The sequence below is a fragment of the Protomyctophum bolini genome (genome assembly GCF_963924005.1).
Source record: "Protomyctophum bolini genome assembly, chromosome: 7".
In the NCBI taxonomy this organism is placed as follows: Eukaryota; Metazoa; Chordata; class Actinopteri; order Myctophiformes; family Myctophidae; genus Protomyctophum; species Protomyctophum bolini.
In genome coordinates, this window is record NC_137868.1 from 43,080,730 (window position 1) to 43,099,594 (window position 18,865).

The 18,865-nt window shown below is 45.0% G+C and overlaps 1 protein-coding gene across 2 annotated transcripts in view; it reads right to left on the reverse strand.

The window, feature by feature from the left end:
* Positions 1–8,502: 8,502 nt before the first annotated feature.
* The window catches only part of ntd5 (ntl-dependent gene 5), a 34,782-nt gene continuing 24,419 nt past the window's right edge, over positions 8,503–18,865 (reverse strand). For both annotated transcript variants that reach the window (XM_080769179.1, XM_080769180.1), the window contains exons 6-8: positions 16,191–16,373; positions 14,995–15,192; positions 8,503–10,961 (exon numbers count right to left, since the gene is read on the reverse strand). In XM_080769179.1, coding sequence (XP_080625305.1) covers positions 10,876–10,961; positions 14,995–15,192; positions 16,191–16,373 — 467 coding nt within the window. In that variant the 3' untranslated portion in view covers positions 8,503–10,875. The remainder of the gene's footprint in view (positions 10,962–14,994; positions 15,193–16,190; positions 16,374–18,865) is intronic.

The following is an 18,865-nucleotide window of genomic DNA, read 5'->3' on the forward strand; positions in this document are numbered from 1 at the left end:
GTTGCAGAGTCTCCGACGACGAAGACGAGGCTGGGTATAGATAGACACCGGAGTAATATTAGTATCAGAGATTAAAATAGTTAGTTAGTTAGTTTCATTTATTGTCCACGTGTGGAAATTCGTCTTCGGTCTCAAGAGTAAATAACAAACGGTTACAACAACAGCAACAACACTTAACACAATTATTTTCTCATGGCAAAAAAGTGCAGGACAACGTGGCAAAACATTGGAAAAACAAAAAAATCTAGCGAGACATGGTATCATTTAGTGCCTTAATGGCATTTGGTAAGAAGGAATTTTTAAAAATGTTATACGGTTAGCTCTTGGTACTTTGTACCGTCTACCAGAGGGAAGCAGTTCGAACTCCCCGCAGAGTGGATGAGAGGAGGTCGTTTGCTATCTTGATAGCTTCTTTACGAAGTACCTCCTTGTAGATATACAGCCTAATTGTTGCTGTCTCTTCCCAATGACGTTTGAGAACTTTTTAGGGTGCATTTTGCATCCCAAAACGCAGTTTATAGTTAAAGGACGCAATACAACAACAACCTCTGCATGTCCACGGGATGCACTACTGTACTGCTTTTATTTTTTATTCGTTTATTTTGCTAGCTTTAGTTATAATAATCATTTCTTCTTCCGTTTTCTACATGAATATAACCACATTATAACCATATGAAATGAAACGGGAGTTGAATGCTGCAATTTGTCAAAATGGCTAAATATGACTCCTATAACGTCGTTGAAGTGGGACTCATAAAATGTCACTGTCTGGGACTCCTCTAAAAGACCATCCCTGCATCACGGGACTCATTACATTGAAAACATATTTACATCACTGATATAGTTAAGAGAGTGGTGACACTATAGCGTCGACTCCCCCATTGTAACAATAGAACGCGGAAGGGCTCATTCTGTCTCAATGGGATAGTTCCAGCCACAGGAGCAATGTTTGGAACTGTAGGCAACCCGCTTTGTGGCGAGATCGCTACTCTCCTACTCTGGGTGACACAAGGTTATCATGATGATGTTATTGAAACATTACGATTGAAAATATTAATTAAATTGAAAATAAATAAAGAAATGGGTTTTTTTCTGAACAAAATAAAAACTACAATAAAAAAATATATATATATAAGGGTAACTTAAACTGTATTGTGAAATAAAAAATAAAAAAAATAAAAATAAACAAGCAAAAATCCACACTCAAAACGAATTAGGAAGTGAATTTGAAAAAAAAATATATATATTCAAAAGGAACTCAAACTAAACTAAAACGAAGAGTCGTCCCCAAACCATTTCCTCACCTTGTCGGCGACACGAGGGGGGGTCCTCCGAGGTCACGTTGGACTCGTCGTCGGGCGCGGCGGGTCCGTTCGAGGGCTCGTAGGCGACCCTAGCGTACGGCGGCAGTCGCGGAGACAGAGGCGGCGAGGACGACGACGACGTCGCAGCTGATGGCTTGGCGTTCCTTCCGACCGGCGGCGGCGGGGGGGGGGGCTTGTCGGCGGCGGATATGGCTTCAGTGTCGCGGCCGGAGGCGGCGGCGGCGGCGGAGGAGGAGGAGGGGGAGGGGTCAGCTTCTAGCGCGCGAGCGAGACCGTCGCCTCGGAGCGTGGCGGCGGCGGGCGGGGCAGACGAGGACGCGGGCACAGAGAGGGCGGCCAGGATCGGGGCAGAAGAAGACGACGTCATGAGGCCGCCCATACTGCCCACTCCGGACAGGATGACCGGAGGGTTGTTGGGGCTCAGCCTGATGATCGGGTGTGACGTCGAAACGGAGGGTGAACCCAGACTGGCACTGCAGGCCTGGCCGCCGGCGACACCCTGAGGTAGGGAGGTAGGGAGCGAGGAGGACGCATGGTGGGAGATCTGGGACAGCTGACCGGTCGAGGGGTCCAGGACGGCTATGGGGGTAGAGGTAGCGACGTGGGGCTGCCCGGAGGAGGCGGGGACAGACGAGAGGAGCAGGAGCATCTGGGTGCACCCGGGGGCGGCGATGAGAGAGTTCGGAGCGACCGACAGAGGAAGGGAGAGGTTCACGGGGCCGGGAGAGGACAGCTGGGCCACAGAGGAGCAGGAGGACATGGGGCTGGACAGGAGGAGGAAGGGTGTATTGGTGGCGGGGTTGGTTAGAATCTGGAACGTTCGGTTGGGGACCGAAGGCTGGGGCATAATAGCAGCACTGGCCTCGTCTTTAACCGCCAAGCCTTGGGCCTCCGAGTTGCCTAGCAGCTGTGCGCTCGTTAAGAGCTCTGCAGTCGCACCTGGCGATAGCATGTCAGCGACAGTGTCCGCCGAGGGGCGGCGCGCCGAGCCTCCGGGAGGTGCGTTTAGTGCGTGCAGGGTGTCGTTTAGACTTTGGCTGAGGTTGAGGAGGCCCACGACGAATGACCCTCGTCTCTCCGGCGAATTGTGCTGAACCGGCGCCGGGTCACCACCTGAGACGGCGGGGTGGTCGTCCCCCCCTCCTTCTGGCTTAGAGGAGGTGTCGTCGTCCACCTGGGGCACTTTGCGTCCCTCCGGACCGAGCGTGTACGGGATCCCCCGGTCGTCGATGAGCAGGAGGTTCTCCGGGTCGTCGCAGTAATCCATGGAAGAAGAAAGGGAGGAGGTGAACGCCGACGAGGTAGCGAAGAAGGAGGAGGAGGAGGAGGGAGACGGGAGGAGGAGGAGATCGCGGAACTGCTCGCGGCCGCCCGCGGGGAGCGGCGAGTCGTCGTCGACGTCGTCCTCCTCCACCACGTCCCGGTCCCCGTCCCCCTCGAACTCGTCCACCTCCATGATGAGGGAGCCCTCGTCGTCCGTCAGGAAGCGTCCCCCCCCCGGCGTCCTCCCGTCTCTGCTCCTCTCTCTCCTCCTCTTGGGCACGGTCAGGTCCAGAGGCTCCGTCTGCTCTTCCTCCTCCGGTCTCGCGCCGCCGGCGTCCGTCTCGTCCCGGGCGGAGTCGTCGAGGGGAAGCGTGTCTTCCTCCCGCCCTCGTCGACGTCTCTCCGTCCGTTCCGCCTCGATCCCTCGACGAGGCCCCGGGACTTGAACTCTGTCGGCGACGACGACGCCGGCGGAGACGAGGAGGGCTTCTTTTAAAGCGCTGGTGGCACCGTTGACGACGCGACCGCAAAGGTTTCCGCCATCCGCGGGGTCGCTCTCGCGGCGTCCTTTCTCTTCCCTGTCTTCTTCCACCACCTCCATCGTCCCTCGGAACGCTTCCACTTTGGCTTCTTCAGACACGACGTGACCCATAACTCCCTTTGTCCGTTGTTCGTCTGTGGCGGGCGAAAATGGAGCCAGCTGTGTGTTTTTTTTCCCCACGGTGTGGTGGGGGGCGGCGCGGCGGCCCACGGTCGAGGCGGCCTCGGCCGAAAGCAGCGAAGGCGTTGTTGTTGTAAACCGAGAGCAAGGCAGGTCTTTGGTCAGGCTGACGTTGGCGTTGTTCGCAGTTGGCTGCTCGCGCCGTCGAGGAACGGCGCGTTTCAGTCTGATTGGTTGGCTGCGCAAAACAGGCACTCCAGTCTTTGTAGCTACTATTGGCTGTTTGATTCCGCTGGTCTCACACGCGTCGTCGCCGTCCTCCTGTTCAGGTGTCGTCGCGTCCCATTCCGGCCGCGGCAGCGTCCCATTGGTGGAGGGGGTGGCGCCTCCTCCGCCGGAGGTCAGCGACCGCAGCGAGCGCGGCTGGAGGTCACTTCCTGGTGTGGCGGTGCTGCCGCTGGGCGAGCTCCCTGCCGCCGGGTCCACGGCGTCCTCCTCCTCCGCCGACGGCTCTGGTCCCTCTGCCGCGCGCCGGCGGCCATGTTGTTGGTCATCCAAGCTGCCGCAGATCAGGACTGTAGCCAACTGTGAACTCATCGTGGGTCATACCTGTTTATTGATTTATTTCTGGGGGTGAAAAGGTGGGGGTAAAAAAATACAACACATGTTGAGGCATTTAGCAAGTATAACAAGCATGTTAATTTCACATTTGGAAATAGTCTGCAGTGCAAGCAATAAAGAGTATAGGCCTAGAGCGTCGCAGACCCGCCACCCTCGAAAGACCCGGAAAATAAATCCCCGTTCATTTTCCTCATAGACTTTTCAGAAAGTACTTATTTAAAGACGTTTACGCCGCGGACAAAGCCAACTCTTGGCGTGACAAATCATGACAATAAACACAATGTTTTGGGCCAACCAAAGAATTAGGAAGTAGGAAAAAAAACGGCAGGTTACAACCCTTTTTTTGTTGTTTTTCTTCTTTGTAATTATTTGTTTGGTCCAAAATATTGTGTTTGTTGTCGTGATTTGTCACGACTCGAGTTGGCTTCGTACGACGCTTAAAAGGTCTCTAAATAAATAAGTTTTGAAATTTCTATGGGACAAATGCATTGGGATTCATTTCCTGGGCCTGGCGTCGTCATGAAAGGGGGAGGGACTGTGACGCTCTATATAGGCTAATATCCTACTATCACTTTAGAGATGTCTGTCTGTCACAAATCTATCATCTATGTCTCAGTGCCTGGACCAATTGCTCTGAATTTGCACACAGGCATTGACCATTAGCTTATGCACGTCACTGCGAAGACCTCTTTTCACTTTACCAAATTGTGCGCTGTTTATTGGGGCGTTTTTAACTCTATCTCTCTCGAGATAATATAACGTAGGCATAATATAATGATCATATTATAGGTTATTCTAATTCAATTTTAATAAAACATTATCTTATCATTTATCATTTGCAATAGCGTCGGCCATAACATAAATAAATGATGTGATGTGTTATATTTATCTCACATTGAATGATAGTGATGATCACTCATTGTGATCAATTATATCCAGCGGATGCTGATAACCTAATTGTTACAAAGCGTCATGCCACATTAATGAGCTGCAGCATGCACACACAGCAGCGAGCGGGTCATGTTTATGGAATTACCTCCGCCCACCGCACCGCACCGCCCTCCCGCACACAGAGTCTATGCGTGACACACAACTGTCATAGAAATTATTCCCATAAATTGCTTACAGTCACATCATACATTTAACCAAAACGTTATTTATTCCGGGGATGTTGCGGTTCGGATCACTTGTTTTGTGAACAGCTGCGACCCCGCGGCGAGCGAAACGTTCCATTTCCCCCCAACTTGCCTATACCATTGACTCTTAACGTTTGTATAGGTACATATTAACGGCGATTCGAACCCTGCCGCGTGGTGCTGTGTGCTGTGGTTAATGTTTGTCTAAATAAACAACCCCGTCGTTCGGGCAGTGGAGGAGGACGCCATTACGCACAGCCCGAGGTCCGAGAATGCCAAATATTTATTATTAAGGGCGCGTGTGCGCGTTGACAACACTCGGACCTGGGACAACAACATGGTCGCTTGCTTCGTTCGCAGCAAGAAAACATCGGCATATTATTTGGGGGACGGACGCGGTGTGTGTGTGTGTGAGAGATGATCCCTGCTCCGTCTCATGATCACCGCCGGGGGTGAACCGTGAATTCGCTCTCTCGGACCTACGGCCAGCCATTTTATAAGAGTCGAGGGTTCGAGAGACACGGACGGACGGAAGGAAGGACGGAGCCCCCCCCCTGTTCGCTCGACTCGACACCACACACACAGCTGCAACACAGTGAACACACACACACACAGACAACTTTACCGGCGGATTGACATGGATCCGAGCTGCAGGCGGCAGGTGTACATAGCCTACGATGCCCCCGAATAACGTCCGTCGATACATTTTTTTTAACTGTATTTTGAAACTACACTCCACCCATTACGGTCGCTGGCTGCATAGGGACTGGCTTGCTGCTACCCCGCGCCGTGGCTATTTCCGGAGGACCAAATATGAGCGTGTGGGTGTGCGTGTGAGTGTGTGTGTGTGTGTGTGTGTGTGTGTGTGTGTGTGTGCAGTGTGTGCAGTGTACAGGGTGATGCTGAGGGAGGGAGGGGTCAAGGCAGGGAGTTGCTATGGTGTCGCAGCCTACGGGGTCCGACCGGCTGCCATGTTTCAGCCTATGAGTGTATGGCATTGGCTGCTGTTGTTGAACCCGCAGCAGCAGCAGCCCGCATAGGAAGGAGCTAGAGCGGAAGCTCTGGGGGGCGGGGGCGAACACACACACACACACGCGCGCGCGCGCACACACACACGCACACACACACACACACACACACACACGCACACGTGTGTGCGTTTTCCTGGCCTAACTAAGCCATTATCAAATTGCATTTGACTGAATTTCCTGAGGTTATGGGGGGTATAGTACGGTCACTGTTGCGGGTTAGGGTTGGAATGAGAAGATATGGAATGAATTTAAGTAAATAAAATACAGTGCAGTGGTATAAGTTCATCAGAGGAAAAACAGGACTATAGGTTATCCTTTTCAGAACATGACCCCGCAAAATAATCACAATAACTGGGGAGCACCCTGATAAGCACTGTTTTACAATATTTGCCTCATTCTCTGTTAATATTTGATAGTTATTGGCCAATGTTTGACAATTTTACAGTACAGTTTGATGATTACATTTGATGCAATAATATGGTCGTATTATTTTTATCATTTTATTATTTTTATTTTAGAGGTATTAAAAAGGTATAAAAGTCACTTTATAAATTTGCAGATACCTATACACTTATATACTTTCACGTTGGTTTGACTTTGTTTACTGTTGAGTGAGAAAACAATGTTCCACATTTAAGCTACGCCCAACACACACACACGCGCACACACCTGTATCTCAACGGAATTGTAGACGAGCACTTTTGGCATACCCCTCCAAAGTCCTATAATATAATCTACTGTACACTATACTATAGGATAAAAACTGATAAACAGACGCTTCCAGCTGTCGCATGCTTCCCTCCTGACTGGCACAAAAAAACGTGACCATATCGCACAAATTGTTTTTGCTGCACGTCATTATAGGCTCCCTGTCAAGTCTAGAATGAATTTAAAGTTTTGGTAAATGAGAGAAAACTCTGCTGAAAAGAGTCAATCTAGTTTCCAACAAAGTTTCTAGATCGCTCGGGATAATTAGTGGTCTGGTCAATCAAAACTGTCTGCTTACTTCATATTACAACTGAGTAGGAAATAAGTGTGGTATTTTTTATATTTTATCATGAACATTAGTGAGGACCCTGTTATATGAAGATAAGTTGAAAAGTAGTGAAGTGGTCCTTTAATAATAATAATAATAATAATAACAATAATACATTTTATGTATAAGGCGCCTTTCAGGGCACTCAAGGTCGCCGTACAACAAGTTAAAAACAGTTGACACAAAACACAGTTAAAAGCAAAAGCAGACAATAATGTACAGCTTGCAGCAGAAAACACAGATCATCCATAATAAGCCTGCCTAAACAGGTGGGTTTTGAGGTGGGTTTTGAAATGAGGTGACAGAGTCCATGTTTCTTACATCAGGGGGGAGGGAGTTCCAGAGGTGAGGGGCAGAGCGTCTGAAAGCTCTTGACCCCATGGTGGACAGACAGACAGACGGGCTGGGAGGACTTTCAGAGTGATGGAGGAGGCAGACCTATAACAGAGACCGGGTGGGAATGTCGACGTGAACAAGGTCAGACAGATACAATTCTTTATGCTGTTCTAAATGTCTTTATTGTGTCTTATATATATAGGTAGAGGCCTCGTATAAACCCCCTGGGATTCTTAAGCCTCCTCCTGGCACTTTCCCTTTTCATAAATGTTTTGTATGTTTTATTCTATTGTGTTATACTACATGTGCTTAGCCTCGATACCCAGGCTTTCATTTCATATACTGTGCTAAATAAAAGCAGATTCAATAAAAATCAAAGGTGCGTTTGTTTATAAACCTGCTCCTATCTGTCTGAACTTCTGGAAGATTATACTCCCGCCAGAGCATTGATGTCTGCCAACAACAAGCTATACTCTTGACTGTGTCCCAGACTCCCCACTACTATGCGTGGAAGATGGTGCTTTTTGCTGTTGAAACCCCTTTACTTATAGCCTGCCCTTTACTTTACCTATTGAGGCTCTTCTCAAGACACTGACTCATTTCATTTTAACGGCCTTTGATCACACCTGAGGCTATTGTATAGGCTATACGTTGTTGTTGTTGTTTGCTTTGTGCTGTGTGTACAGCACTTTGGTCAATGGTTGTTTAAAATGTGCTCTATAAATAAAGCTTGATTTGATTTGATTTGAAACATGCACCTAAAAGGTATATGGTGACGCTTTCTTTCTATTTGACACCTACTGTATACAAAGTGAATGTTTAAAGGAGACCGTTTTCCAGGAGGACTTTTGGGGCTGTTATTGAACATGAATGAATGACAATAAGCCTTGTTGACAAAACTTAATAACAGCGACATTTCTTACTCTGGCTTATCAGGGCAGGGCCCCATCACGCCCCATGAGTTGCGGGGGACCAATCAGAGGCTCCGCGCGGTAAGAGTACATGTATCGTACTGTATGTCTGTATTATTAATATTGTCTTTATAACAACAAGGATTAAAATGGACAATGAATGCTGCAAACGGACACGTGACTTTTTCAACAGAGTTTTATTTCAAATCGGTCTCATCATCAGTATAAACTTACAAGCTTGGAGGCTTGTCGCGTCGGGTCAACATATACACAGTGGTGGAAAGTAACCCAGTACATGTACTCAGGTACTACTTCTTAAGTACAATTTTGAGGTACTTTTACTTTACTGAAGTATTTCAAATTTTCAATACTTTAACTTTAACTTTTTTTTTTTTTTAATACATATTAGACAATGATAACAGGACATTCTGCACAAAGAGTACTTTTACCTTTGGTACTTTTAAGTATGTTTTGATGCCAATATACTTTTTTATACACAATATACTTTTACTCAAGTAAATTTAGAATTTGTATTTCTCTACATTGCGGTGTTGATACCTTTTACTTAAGTAAAAACGTAGTACTTTTCTTCCCACCACTGAACATACAATACGTACCAGAAAAAGAAAATACAGTAGGCCCTACACAGTAAAAAAAAGAAAAAGTGTACAAATGGACCCACACAAGGGTCCATTTGTACACTCTCAGACACTCTGCTTTTACAGTGTATAGGAAGGCAAAACAAAACAATAAAAAATAACACTACACACAGTGAAGAGTGAAGACAAACAAAGGTCGCAGTGAGAGATCACAGAGTCATTAATGAGCTACATGGACAAGTAGGCAAATATCATTACTGGTATAGCAGGTATACAACAACGTGTATTACCCCCCACACACACACAACGTCTTTATTCTCCTTACTGTATATATGGAGAGGGCTCCAGCTTGGACGAAGGAAAAACAACAAGGATATACTGGGAGGTTTTTTTCGGGGGAAGCTAAGAATCCAGAGGAAATACGCAACAACATCCAGATCAGGGGTGTGCAACTGGCGGCCCCGGGGGGGGCCACATGCGGCCCCCACCTTCACTTAATGTGGCCCTCAGGTTAATGTCAGAATACTGATATAGTATTGGTTTCAGCTGTTTACAATTCCACGACATGCAAACATGACCCCACTTTAATTACTTCAGTCTAAATTAGTAGCTCGTTGCTTCAACACAAGTATATAATTAAAGGCATTTGAACTGACGTGAAAATTTAAATTTTCAGGATTCAAACTCAAAAATTGAAAAGAATAATTCAAGATTTCAATTTGAATGTAGCAAAAAATAGCCGATCTGCAAGCTCAAAACGTGTCGCGTTTTGAGCTTGTAGATCGGCTATTTTTGCTACGACAATAATATATGGCCCTCTGGAGTGAGTGTGGAAATATAGTGGCCCTCTCCATCGTCAAAGTTGCCCAACCACTGATCCAGATGGTTAAGCGGGGGGTGTTGTTGGTGTGCGGTCGTATGCCAAACTTTAATTTGACAGAAATGTAATGCGGGCTGGATTCCCGCCAAATGCTTTTCAACGGGAACGAACCGTTTTTATTTTTTTTATTATTTCGGTGTGATGTGTTATCATTGTTTTTTCTTTCTTTTTTTCAAACGGTCAGAACTACAGTATATTTTCCTGTATAGCATTCATTCTGGTATAGTTTGTTCAAGTGACAGGGGGTCTCTCCCGGTCTCTCCAGCTCTTTAGGAAACAGAAAATACAGTACATTTTCAAATCAATTTGATCCGACCCGGAGAAAGAACTATACACACAAAGAACATGCGTCGGCTTATGTGTGTTCCAGTTCCACCTTATAGTCGGCTTTTCTTACTAAACAGCTGGAGAGACACTTTTACAACAACATGATTACTATGGAAACGTAGTGCTATATATATATAACAAAGAAAATATCACCCTTTAAATTTAAGTCTGACAGTTGTATCTGAGAGTCGACTGCATTTGTACACTCTCGGAATGAAATTGGAACTAAGGATTTTCACAGTGCAGGTATAGAGTGAGGGAGTGTCTTTGTTGTTGGCAGGGGGCGGGGGGGGGGGGGTTCTGTTATGGAGCCCCGTCCTCCTTTTAACTCCACACACACACACACACACACACCATTTGTCTTTGCTGTAAATAGCCATCTATAAGCCCTATATATATATCTATCCATAAGCTCACAACAACAACGTGTCTCGTTGCTATGCGTTGTGTGAGCTTGTAGATCGGCTATTCTCGCGGAATGCTCGCCTATTATTATTATTATTATTATTATTATAACGTGACCCAAACCAGAACAGGGCTCATGTGGTTAAAGGAAGTTGCATGGATGTGTTTGTGTTTGTGTTTGTGTTTGTGTTTGTGTGCGTCTGCGTGTGCGTGTGCGTGTGCATGTGCATGTGCATGTGCATGTGCATGTGTGTGTGTGTGTGTGTGTGTGTGTGTGTGTGTGTGTGTGTGTGTCTGTGTGTGTGTGTGTGTGTGTGTGTGTGTGTGTGTGTGTCTGTGTGCGTTTAAAACTCCATGTCTCCCGGTTGACACTCCTCGATCTCCGAGACCAGCCTGTGAGGGAAGAGCTTGTACTGCAACCAGGTGGGCTCTGCGAGAAGGAAATGAGAGCAGGGGTTAGAGCTTAGTAGAGCAGGGGGGGGTCTTCTGCAAGTATAACCAGTGTAGTTTTTGGCAGCAAATTTAGATTTGAGTTATACTTAATGAATAGTTTTCATTTAGTTTTAATCACATTTTAGTCACCGGGAATGTTTTAGTGTTAGTCTGGTTCCAGTCGACTAAATATCATACGGTTTTAAAATGCATTTTAGGACTGTTTTTTTACACCTGCTGAAAATTGCCGATCTACAAGCTCGCAACGCCAGTCAGTGGAAAAAAGTAGTCGACGAACAATTTTCGCCTTCGTTTTAGTCGACAAAATCAACACTGTCTGGAGCCACGTGCACGCTGCATGGGCACAATATGCGCAGCAGAGTGCATTGCTGAACTTTGGCGGAAGTTGAAATTTGAAATTTGAAAATTTGAAATTGGCGAAATTTGGCTGGACTTTGGTGGAAGTATACCGCTCAAGGAAATTACGTTGACGCTTTAACAAATCTGTTTACATTCACCGTGTATGAAACAAGTGTTGTGATTGGTCAAAAAAAATATCGTATATATCCGGGGGAAATAAATCTGACGGATATGTTCCGGACCCACACTTCCGTCTATGCACTTCTCTGCCTTATATTGCGACCAGGCTTTTCTCTTCAGTTGAGTAAGCCTGGGACCGAGGCTATGAGCCACATGTGGCTCTTGAGCGCCTCCCTAGTGGCCCCTGTGGTTTTACAACAAATATTTAGGAAAAACTGCTAATTTCCTTCACATCTCTCATTTTTTTTCATTGCTGTAGAAGGCCAAACATGACCCATACATTCTATTGTACAATATTATTGTACAATATTACAACAACTAATATTTCCGTCATAGCCTGCAACACATTTTTGTCGAGGAGCCAGATGCTTTTGTAAACAAACCGATACCAAATGCTAAAATAAATAAAGTTAACTGAGGAAAATAGAGAATGTAATAGCCTGCCTCTAGCATCACACGATATGCCCTGTTCTGGAACCCACAAGGGAAAAGGAAGCGAGGCAGACCACGAAACACCTGGCGCCGTGACCTGGATGCAGATGTGAAGAGATCTGGCCACACATGGGGACAGCTGGAGAAGATGGCCCAGGACCGTGATGTCTGGAGAGCTCTTGTTCGTGGCCTATGCCCAAAGTTGGGCTATAGGCGTATAAGTAAGTAAGTAATAGTTAATGGACAGAGGCGTTTGCTTTCACTGCCAATACTACTGCTGGTATATGTTTGATCTGCTGCGGGGTGTTTGTTTTTTGTCTATGTTTTTTTTTCTCTTTTTTATTTTGATGTGATCATGGTGACGTAAAATGAATGGTTGGTATAGCAGCATCAATTAGATGTTTTTAAATGATAGATAGGTAGCCAGGTGTTAATAAGATTTAATCTTCTTCCTGGGCACCTTTTCTTTTTCTGTTATGTAATATGTAAAAGAAAAAGTACAAAGTAAAAATGAATATAACTATGTAAAACCATAGCTGAAATGAAATAAATGAATATGAAATGTTATAATGTTTAATGAATACTCATTAACTTATGTATTTGCATATTATTTCCGAGGCTATAGTACAACTGAATAGTGCTTAAAGATGCCATCTGTGTCGATAAAGCACTCCGGCTTGCTCCAGAGAGATTGTTTCACCTTCAGGTAATACCACCTGTCAACCAGTAGGTGTCCTACCTGACTACAGGATCTATAAGGCCCCATTTAGACTGCAGTCACACATCCAGTCGAATCCAATTAAAATCTGATTTATTCCTCAAATCTGATCTTTTATGGCCCGACCGTTCACACTGCATTTGCAAGTGACCTGGAATCAGATCTGAGCCACAATCCAGATTGGAATCCAATAAATCTAAACACAAACAAGTCACATGGAATCCGAATTATTTCAGATTTAACTGCTTTCAGACTGAGATGGATCTGATTTGATTTGAATCCAAACTCTGAATGTGGCTCAAGTCGCATTTGTGAAAATCTGATTCCATGTGTTTAGACTTATTTAAAACCCATTCTGGACGGGAACCCCTTTTGGTGTTTTACTGTAACTAAGCATTATGTTATACTTTAGCTATTGAAAAATAGCAGATCTACAAGCTCGTAGCGCGCCACCGAGTGGCGCGCTACGAGCTTGTAGGTCTGCTGGATTTGGCTGCCAGTGTAAATGGGTCCTATAACCAAATGTCTCAATAGAAGAGTCATGGGGATCATCTTAAACAACCACCACAGTCGCGTTAGTTACTGTATGTTGTATTACCATATAGTCTAGAATAGGCTACTGATTGACAACACCATGGCTAAATAAGAAAAAAGGGGAAAAAGAGTAACAAACTGAAAAAATGTAAGTGCAAAAGTTCTAAGTGCTAAAGTGCTTGTGGAATTTATTGCACAGTGCACTTTGCTCCTCCATTGCACTCAGGCTTTGCATTTAGACTCTAGAGTCCAGTAGCTTTGATGGAGGCTGGAATGAACGTTATATAGCTTCAAGCCGTTTGATGTTTACTTTGACAATAGACAGTCTGCAAGCTCACAAATGTGTCACTGCTATGTACTGTTTTCCTTTCCTTCATTTACATCTATTTCTTACTGAACTAACAAAAATCTATAGGATTGCACAGATTATTTATATGACGCCCGTATGATTGCCTGGTGTGTGATGAGCACTGACCAGGAAACAATGTTCACATTTTTTTACTTTTTTTACAAGTAAAAGTCCGGAACTCAAAATGTACTTGACTAAAAGTACAAAAGTATTGTAGATCGGCTATTTTCAAATGGACGAAATGTTTGCAGGGCTGAAGTTAATGTTAATGTTTTGTAATAGCTGGGAAGCGTCTCAGGTCCCCAGCTTCTCTCTAAAATGCACTTTGTGCCATTTTAATACAGCAATGTACCAGACAGAGTCATTTCTTCTACTACGGCATTGCCGGGTTTTGCCTGCGCAGATCTGGTTGGATTCATTTTATTTAATGACTAACATTTTTAGAGAGAAGCTGGGGACCTGAGACGCTTCCCAGCTTCGAGAATAGACTTTGAGAGTGAGTAGTTACGTTGTTTTGTTTATTTTCGGGGAATTGTAAACCCTCGCACGCAGTGGGAAAAGCTGCTTACTGAGCAGTGGATGGGAGTCCGGCAGGGCGTCACTCGTCAGTGTGAGAGACTCGTAAACACTGGACCAGGGCTATCTCTAAACCACACAACATAGCTGTCTGTCTCTAAACCACACAACATAGCTGTCTGTCTCTAAACCATACAACATAGCTGTCTGTCTCTAAACCACACAACATAGCTGTCTGTCTCTAAACCATACAACATAGCTGTCTGTCTCTAAACCACAACACATAGCTGTCTGTCTCCAAACCACACAACACATAGCTGTCTGTCTCTAAACCACACAACATAGCTGTCTGTCTCTAAACCATACAACATAGCTGTCTGTCTCCAAACCACACAACACATAGCTGTCTGTCTCCAAACCACACAACATAGCTGTCTGTCTCCAAACCACACAACACATAGCTGTCTGTCTCCAAACCACACAACACATAGCTGTCTGTCTCTAAACCACACAACATAGCTGTCTGTCTCTAAACCACACAACATAGCTGTCTGTCTCCAAACCACACAACATAGCTGTCTGTCTCTAAACCATACAACATAGCTGTCTGTCTCCAAATCACACAACATATAGCTGTCTGTCTCTAAACCACACAACATAGCTGTCTGTCTCTAAACCATACATACAACATAGCTGGTCTCACCTGGTCTCACACTCTCACACCTTCCCTTGCTTTCATTCTTGCTGATACTTCCCTATCATCACACATCATCATCATCATCATCACACCTGTCACTTTTCTCCACCCATTCCAACCTGCTTGCACCTCTCCCTTTATAAATAAAAGACAGACTTTACACCCACTGTCGGTTGAGTGCTCCCTCCACCACAGTGTGGCCATGCAGGCGAGGGGGGGGGCCATGGGGAGGGGGGGGGACTCACCGAGATAGCACGCTGGGGGCTGCAGCTTGCCGTCGAAGCAGCTCTGGCTGGCCGTGTAGCTGCACTGCTGCCGGGGGTGTTTACAGTAAAACGTCACGCTCTCCCCGTGAGGAATCATGGCGTCCGTGATGTCAAAGGGCCAGCGCTTCAGTCCGCCGACCAGCACGCGACTCCGCTCGGCGGGGATGAGACAGCGGGCTGTATAAAAAAAAAAAAAGCAGGGTTTTTATTTTGTTTTTTTATGGCAGGAGCCGGGAGGTTCATCCACGTGAACTCTATAGAGTCTCTATTCTTTGCATATTCTGTCCAAAAACACACAGTATACGGTATACACAGTATTATCTCTATAGTCATTAGATCAGGACGGATCTGTCCGATATTTCATCCATCATAATTGGCAACAACAATGGCTTCCAAAGATTGCAGGATTGGCCCGTTTTGAAGTGCACGCACATTCCTACTATAGGCAGAGGGATAAATGAATCGCAGCCTTTTCACGTTGACCTGATCAGCAGGTATAGATTTTTTGAAAAAACACCATGTTGGACCAAATTGCCGTCAAAGGCGTGAGAAGAAATGGCACCCTTTTCACATTGGCCACATTGGCTCCGAGGAGCACTTTTTCTAGTTAATAATAATAATAATAATACTGTAGCCTATACTAAAAGCAGCACAAGCAGTTATGCACTTATCTCAACTTATCTCATTTGTTAACCCAGCTGTGCTTATTCTACGAACGGTTTTCAAACAATCATCTTAACCCATTTGAGGACTATTCTTTAAAAATGTCCAGTCGTTCTGAAAAATGTTCATGTCAAGGACCCCAAAAGATATATGTAATTGCACGCCTGAAAATATGTTGTTCCAGAGACCCCCCCCCCCCAGAAGCAAAGATTTGAGTTAAAAACGTTCGCTCTGAAAGAATATATTCAAACATTTGGGTTCATTTTTTTCAAAAACAGCAGAACTACAAGCTCGTATAGCTTGTAGAAGGGCGAATTTACAGAGGGGTGCCCTGGGTGCGGCCGCCATTACTGAGGTGTAATCCATGGAGCAGGTGCTCCGTATAGGCCAGGTGTAGCTAATCAGTGCCGCTGCACTTAATGGTACACCCAGCAGGCAAGCCTCTGTGAATGTGTCTCTATAGACATGACTTTGTCCTGATCTCTCCCCCAGCGTCCTCCTCTCTGTCATACCTCTGCAGTAGGGCGGCTCGGCGCTCCAGCTGCCGTTGGGCAGACACGTGACCTTCTGCGGCCCGTCCAGCAGGAAGCTCTTCTTGCAGAGGTAGTGGATGTCGAAGCCCACCTCGTACTCGATCTTCTGGACCGCCACCACGTAGCCCTGCTCCACCGCCCGGGGGGGCACGCAGTACACCTCTTCATGGAGGAGAGAGAGAGAGAGAGAGAGACACAGAGCCAGAGAGAGAGAGAGAGAGAGAGAGACACACACACAGACAGACACACAGACAGACAGAAGAGAATTGTAATATAACATTAATAATGATAACAATAGCTTGAATTTATAAATATGTAGTGCCTTTCATGAACCCAAGGATGTTCTCCTCAACCAGTGGTCCGGGGGGACTGTGAAGTTGCCCGAACGGCCAAAGCTCCAAGAACAGTCAGAAATGCAATTTAAGGGTCTTTATTTTTCCCCAAAACTCCTCCCACCAAAGTCCAGTATACAGATTGTGTAAAAACAGGAAAATAACAATAATACTGAAATTAAATGACTCAAAAGCATAAGAAACACCCCTCTCCTGCATAGCACTTCATGGCCACTTCCTTATCAAGGGAAATGCCACAAGCAGTGCAGGAGAGAAAATTTGCAAGCAATCAGTGAGTGAACATGTAAATACCAACACACCAGTTTAAAACATTAGTCCTTTCATGTTATAGAGAGCAGTTTTATGTATATATATATATATATATATATATATATATATATGGTCCTTAATTGGAGCGATTCCAGGTGGTCCCTATAGCTAAACGATGGAGAGATGGTAAACCAAATGGACCCTTATAGATCTTAAACTCTCGAGAGTGTAAAAGACGAAACGTGTAAAATGAGTGTATAATGATAATGAAACCAAATGGTTCAGTCATTTTATGCTCGCAAGAGTTACATTGTTGTTAACCATCTGCATCGGGCCTAGTTAATTTACAATAAGTGTACACAATCAGATAATGTAGAAGAATTGTTTGTTTTTTTCATCTACGTCATGCTGTCTCTCCTATGGTTCTGTAACAGCCCGCGGGAAAAGAACCCCGGGTCTCCCGCGTGGAAAGCTAATATCTAAACCACTAATCCAAAGGGATATCCCTGTGACTTTGGGGGAGATATTACATTTTTTAGTTGTGAGCCACTCTGCTATACAGTATACCACATCAATACAGCATGGCATTGCTATGGTGGTCTGTGCGGCTCAAATGCCAAATAAATAATGGTGCTTTATATGAAAAGGGGCTGGAAACCACTGCTGTACATGAGAAATTATGAACAAACAACAATATAAATTAAATAAAAATGTTCTCTATAACTTCAATGTGGGAAGTTGTGAGAGAGAAATGGTTAATCGTATAGTTGGAGCAACCAGAACTCCCTCAAAGGGTTTCACCCCAGTTCGTTCGGCAGCCGAGGTGGAAGGGTGGGAAATTTATAGTCCTATTTGAGGCAATGCAACAAAAACAATTAAAAACTGAACTATTCTGGGAAGATGATGGTCAGAAGTTAGACTGGTTATTTAATAATGAAGTATTTAGGACAGCCCAGTTTGTTCATAGAGCCAGGAGTTAGAAGACAATCCAGGCTCTTCAAGTAGGTAGCCTATACATGCGCTCCTGTTACAGGCCTAATGGTGTATTTTATTTGATGTTGTATATTATGTAATCTGCCTTGTAAAGACCTGGGGTGTATCAGTCAGTTTGGTATTCACTTGATCATTGTTTTCAAACCGTCATGTCGGTTTATCGTCATTGTTTATGTAAACTGTAAAAAGTCTCCTGTAAATCCATATGGGCTGGGGCTTCTTCGGAAGCGTGACACTTAAATAAAGAGTCGATCAATCAATCAATCAATCAATCATATAGTGTTTTTTATTGGCCTAAAACATTGTCTATACATACATTCATGAATCCACTTGCTGACCGGCTGTCAGTATTGAGGTTTCTTGTGATTCCAAGCATTAGTTTTGCACAAAATACACACCTTGGGCTAAAAACAGCCATAGCCACTTAGGATGTTAATGGTAGGTTCACAAGAAACCCCTATGAAAATAGCTCAATACTGACAGCAAGTGGATTCATGAATGTATGTATATTGTATAGACAATACTTTAGGCCAATAAAAAGACTCTATACCAAATTTCCCTTTTGGTGTTTTAAGCTTTATGTTATACTTTAGCTATTGAAAAATAGCAGATATACAAGCTCATAGCTCATCGCTACGAGCTTGTAGATCTGCTATGTTTTTTTAATCGTGAAAACGTGCACATATTTGGACATATATTCTTTCACAGCGAAGATTTTGAGATGGGGCTCGACGGCCAAATACAGATAACTCTGGGGGTCCTTGGCATGAAAAGGCTTTGAGCACCACTGACATAAGGGTTTTTCAGATTTAGAAGGCATTTGTAGAATCCTTCTCAGGTCAGAATGGGTTAAACAAAAGAAGCCTGCCGGACTAATTAAGTGACCCGGCCCCCCTGGCACCGTCCATGTCCCAGTCCCGTAAGATGAACCATGAACCAAGAGCTCTGCTTTTTATCGGTTGAGACGCAGCGCTGTGTGCGATAGCAGCATGCTGCACTTTGTTTAACAACCTGTCGTCACCAATAAAAACCCTAATGTCTCTCTGTCAGCATGTGTTT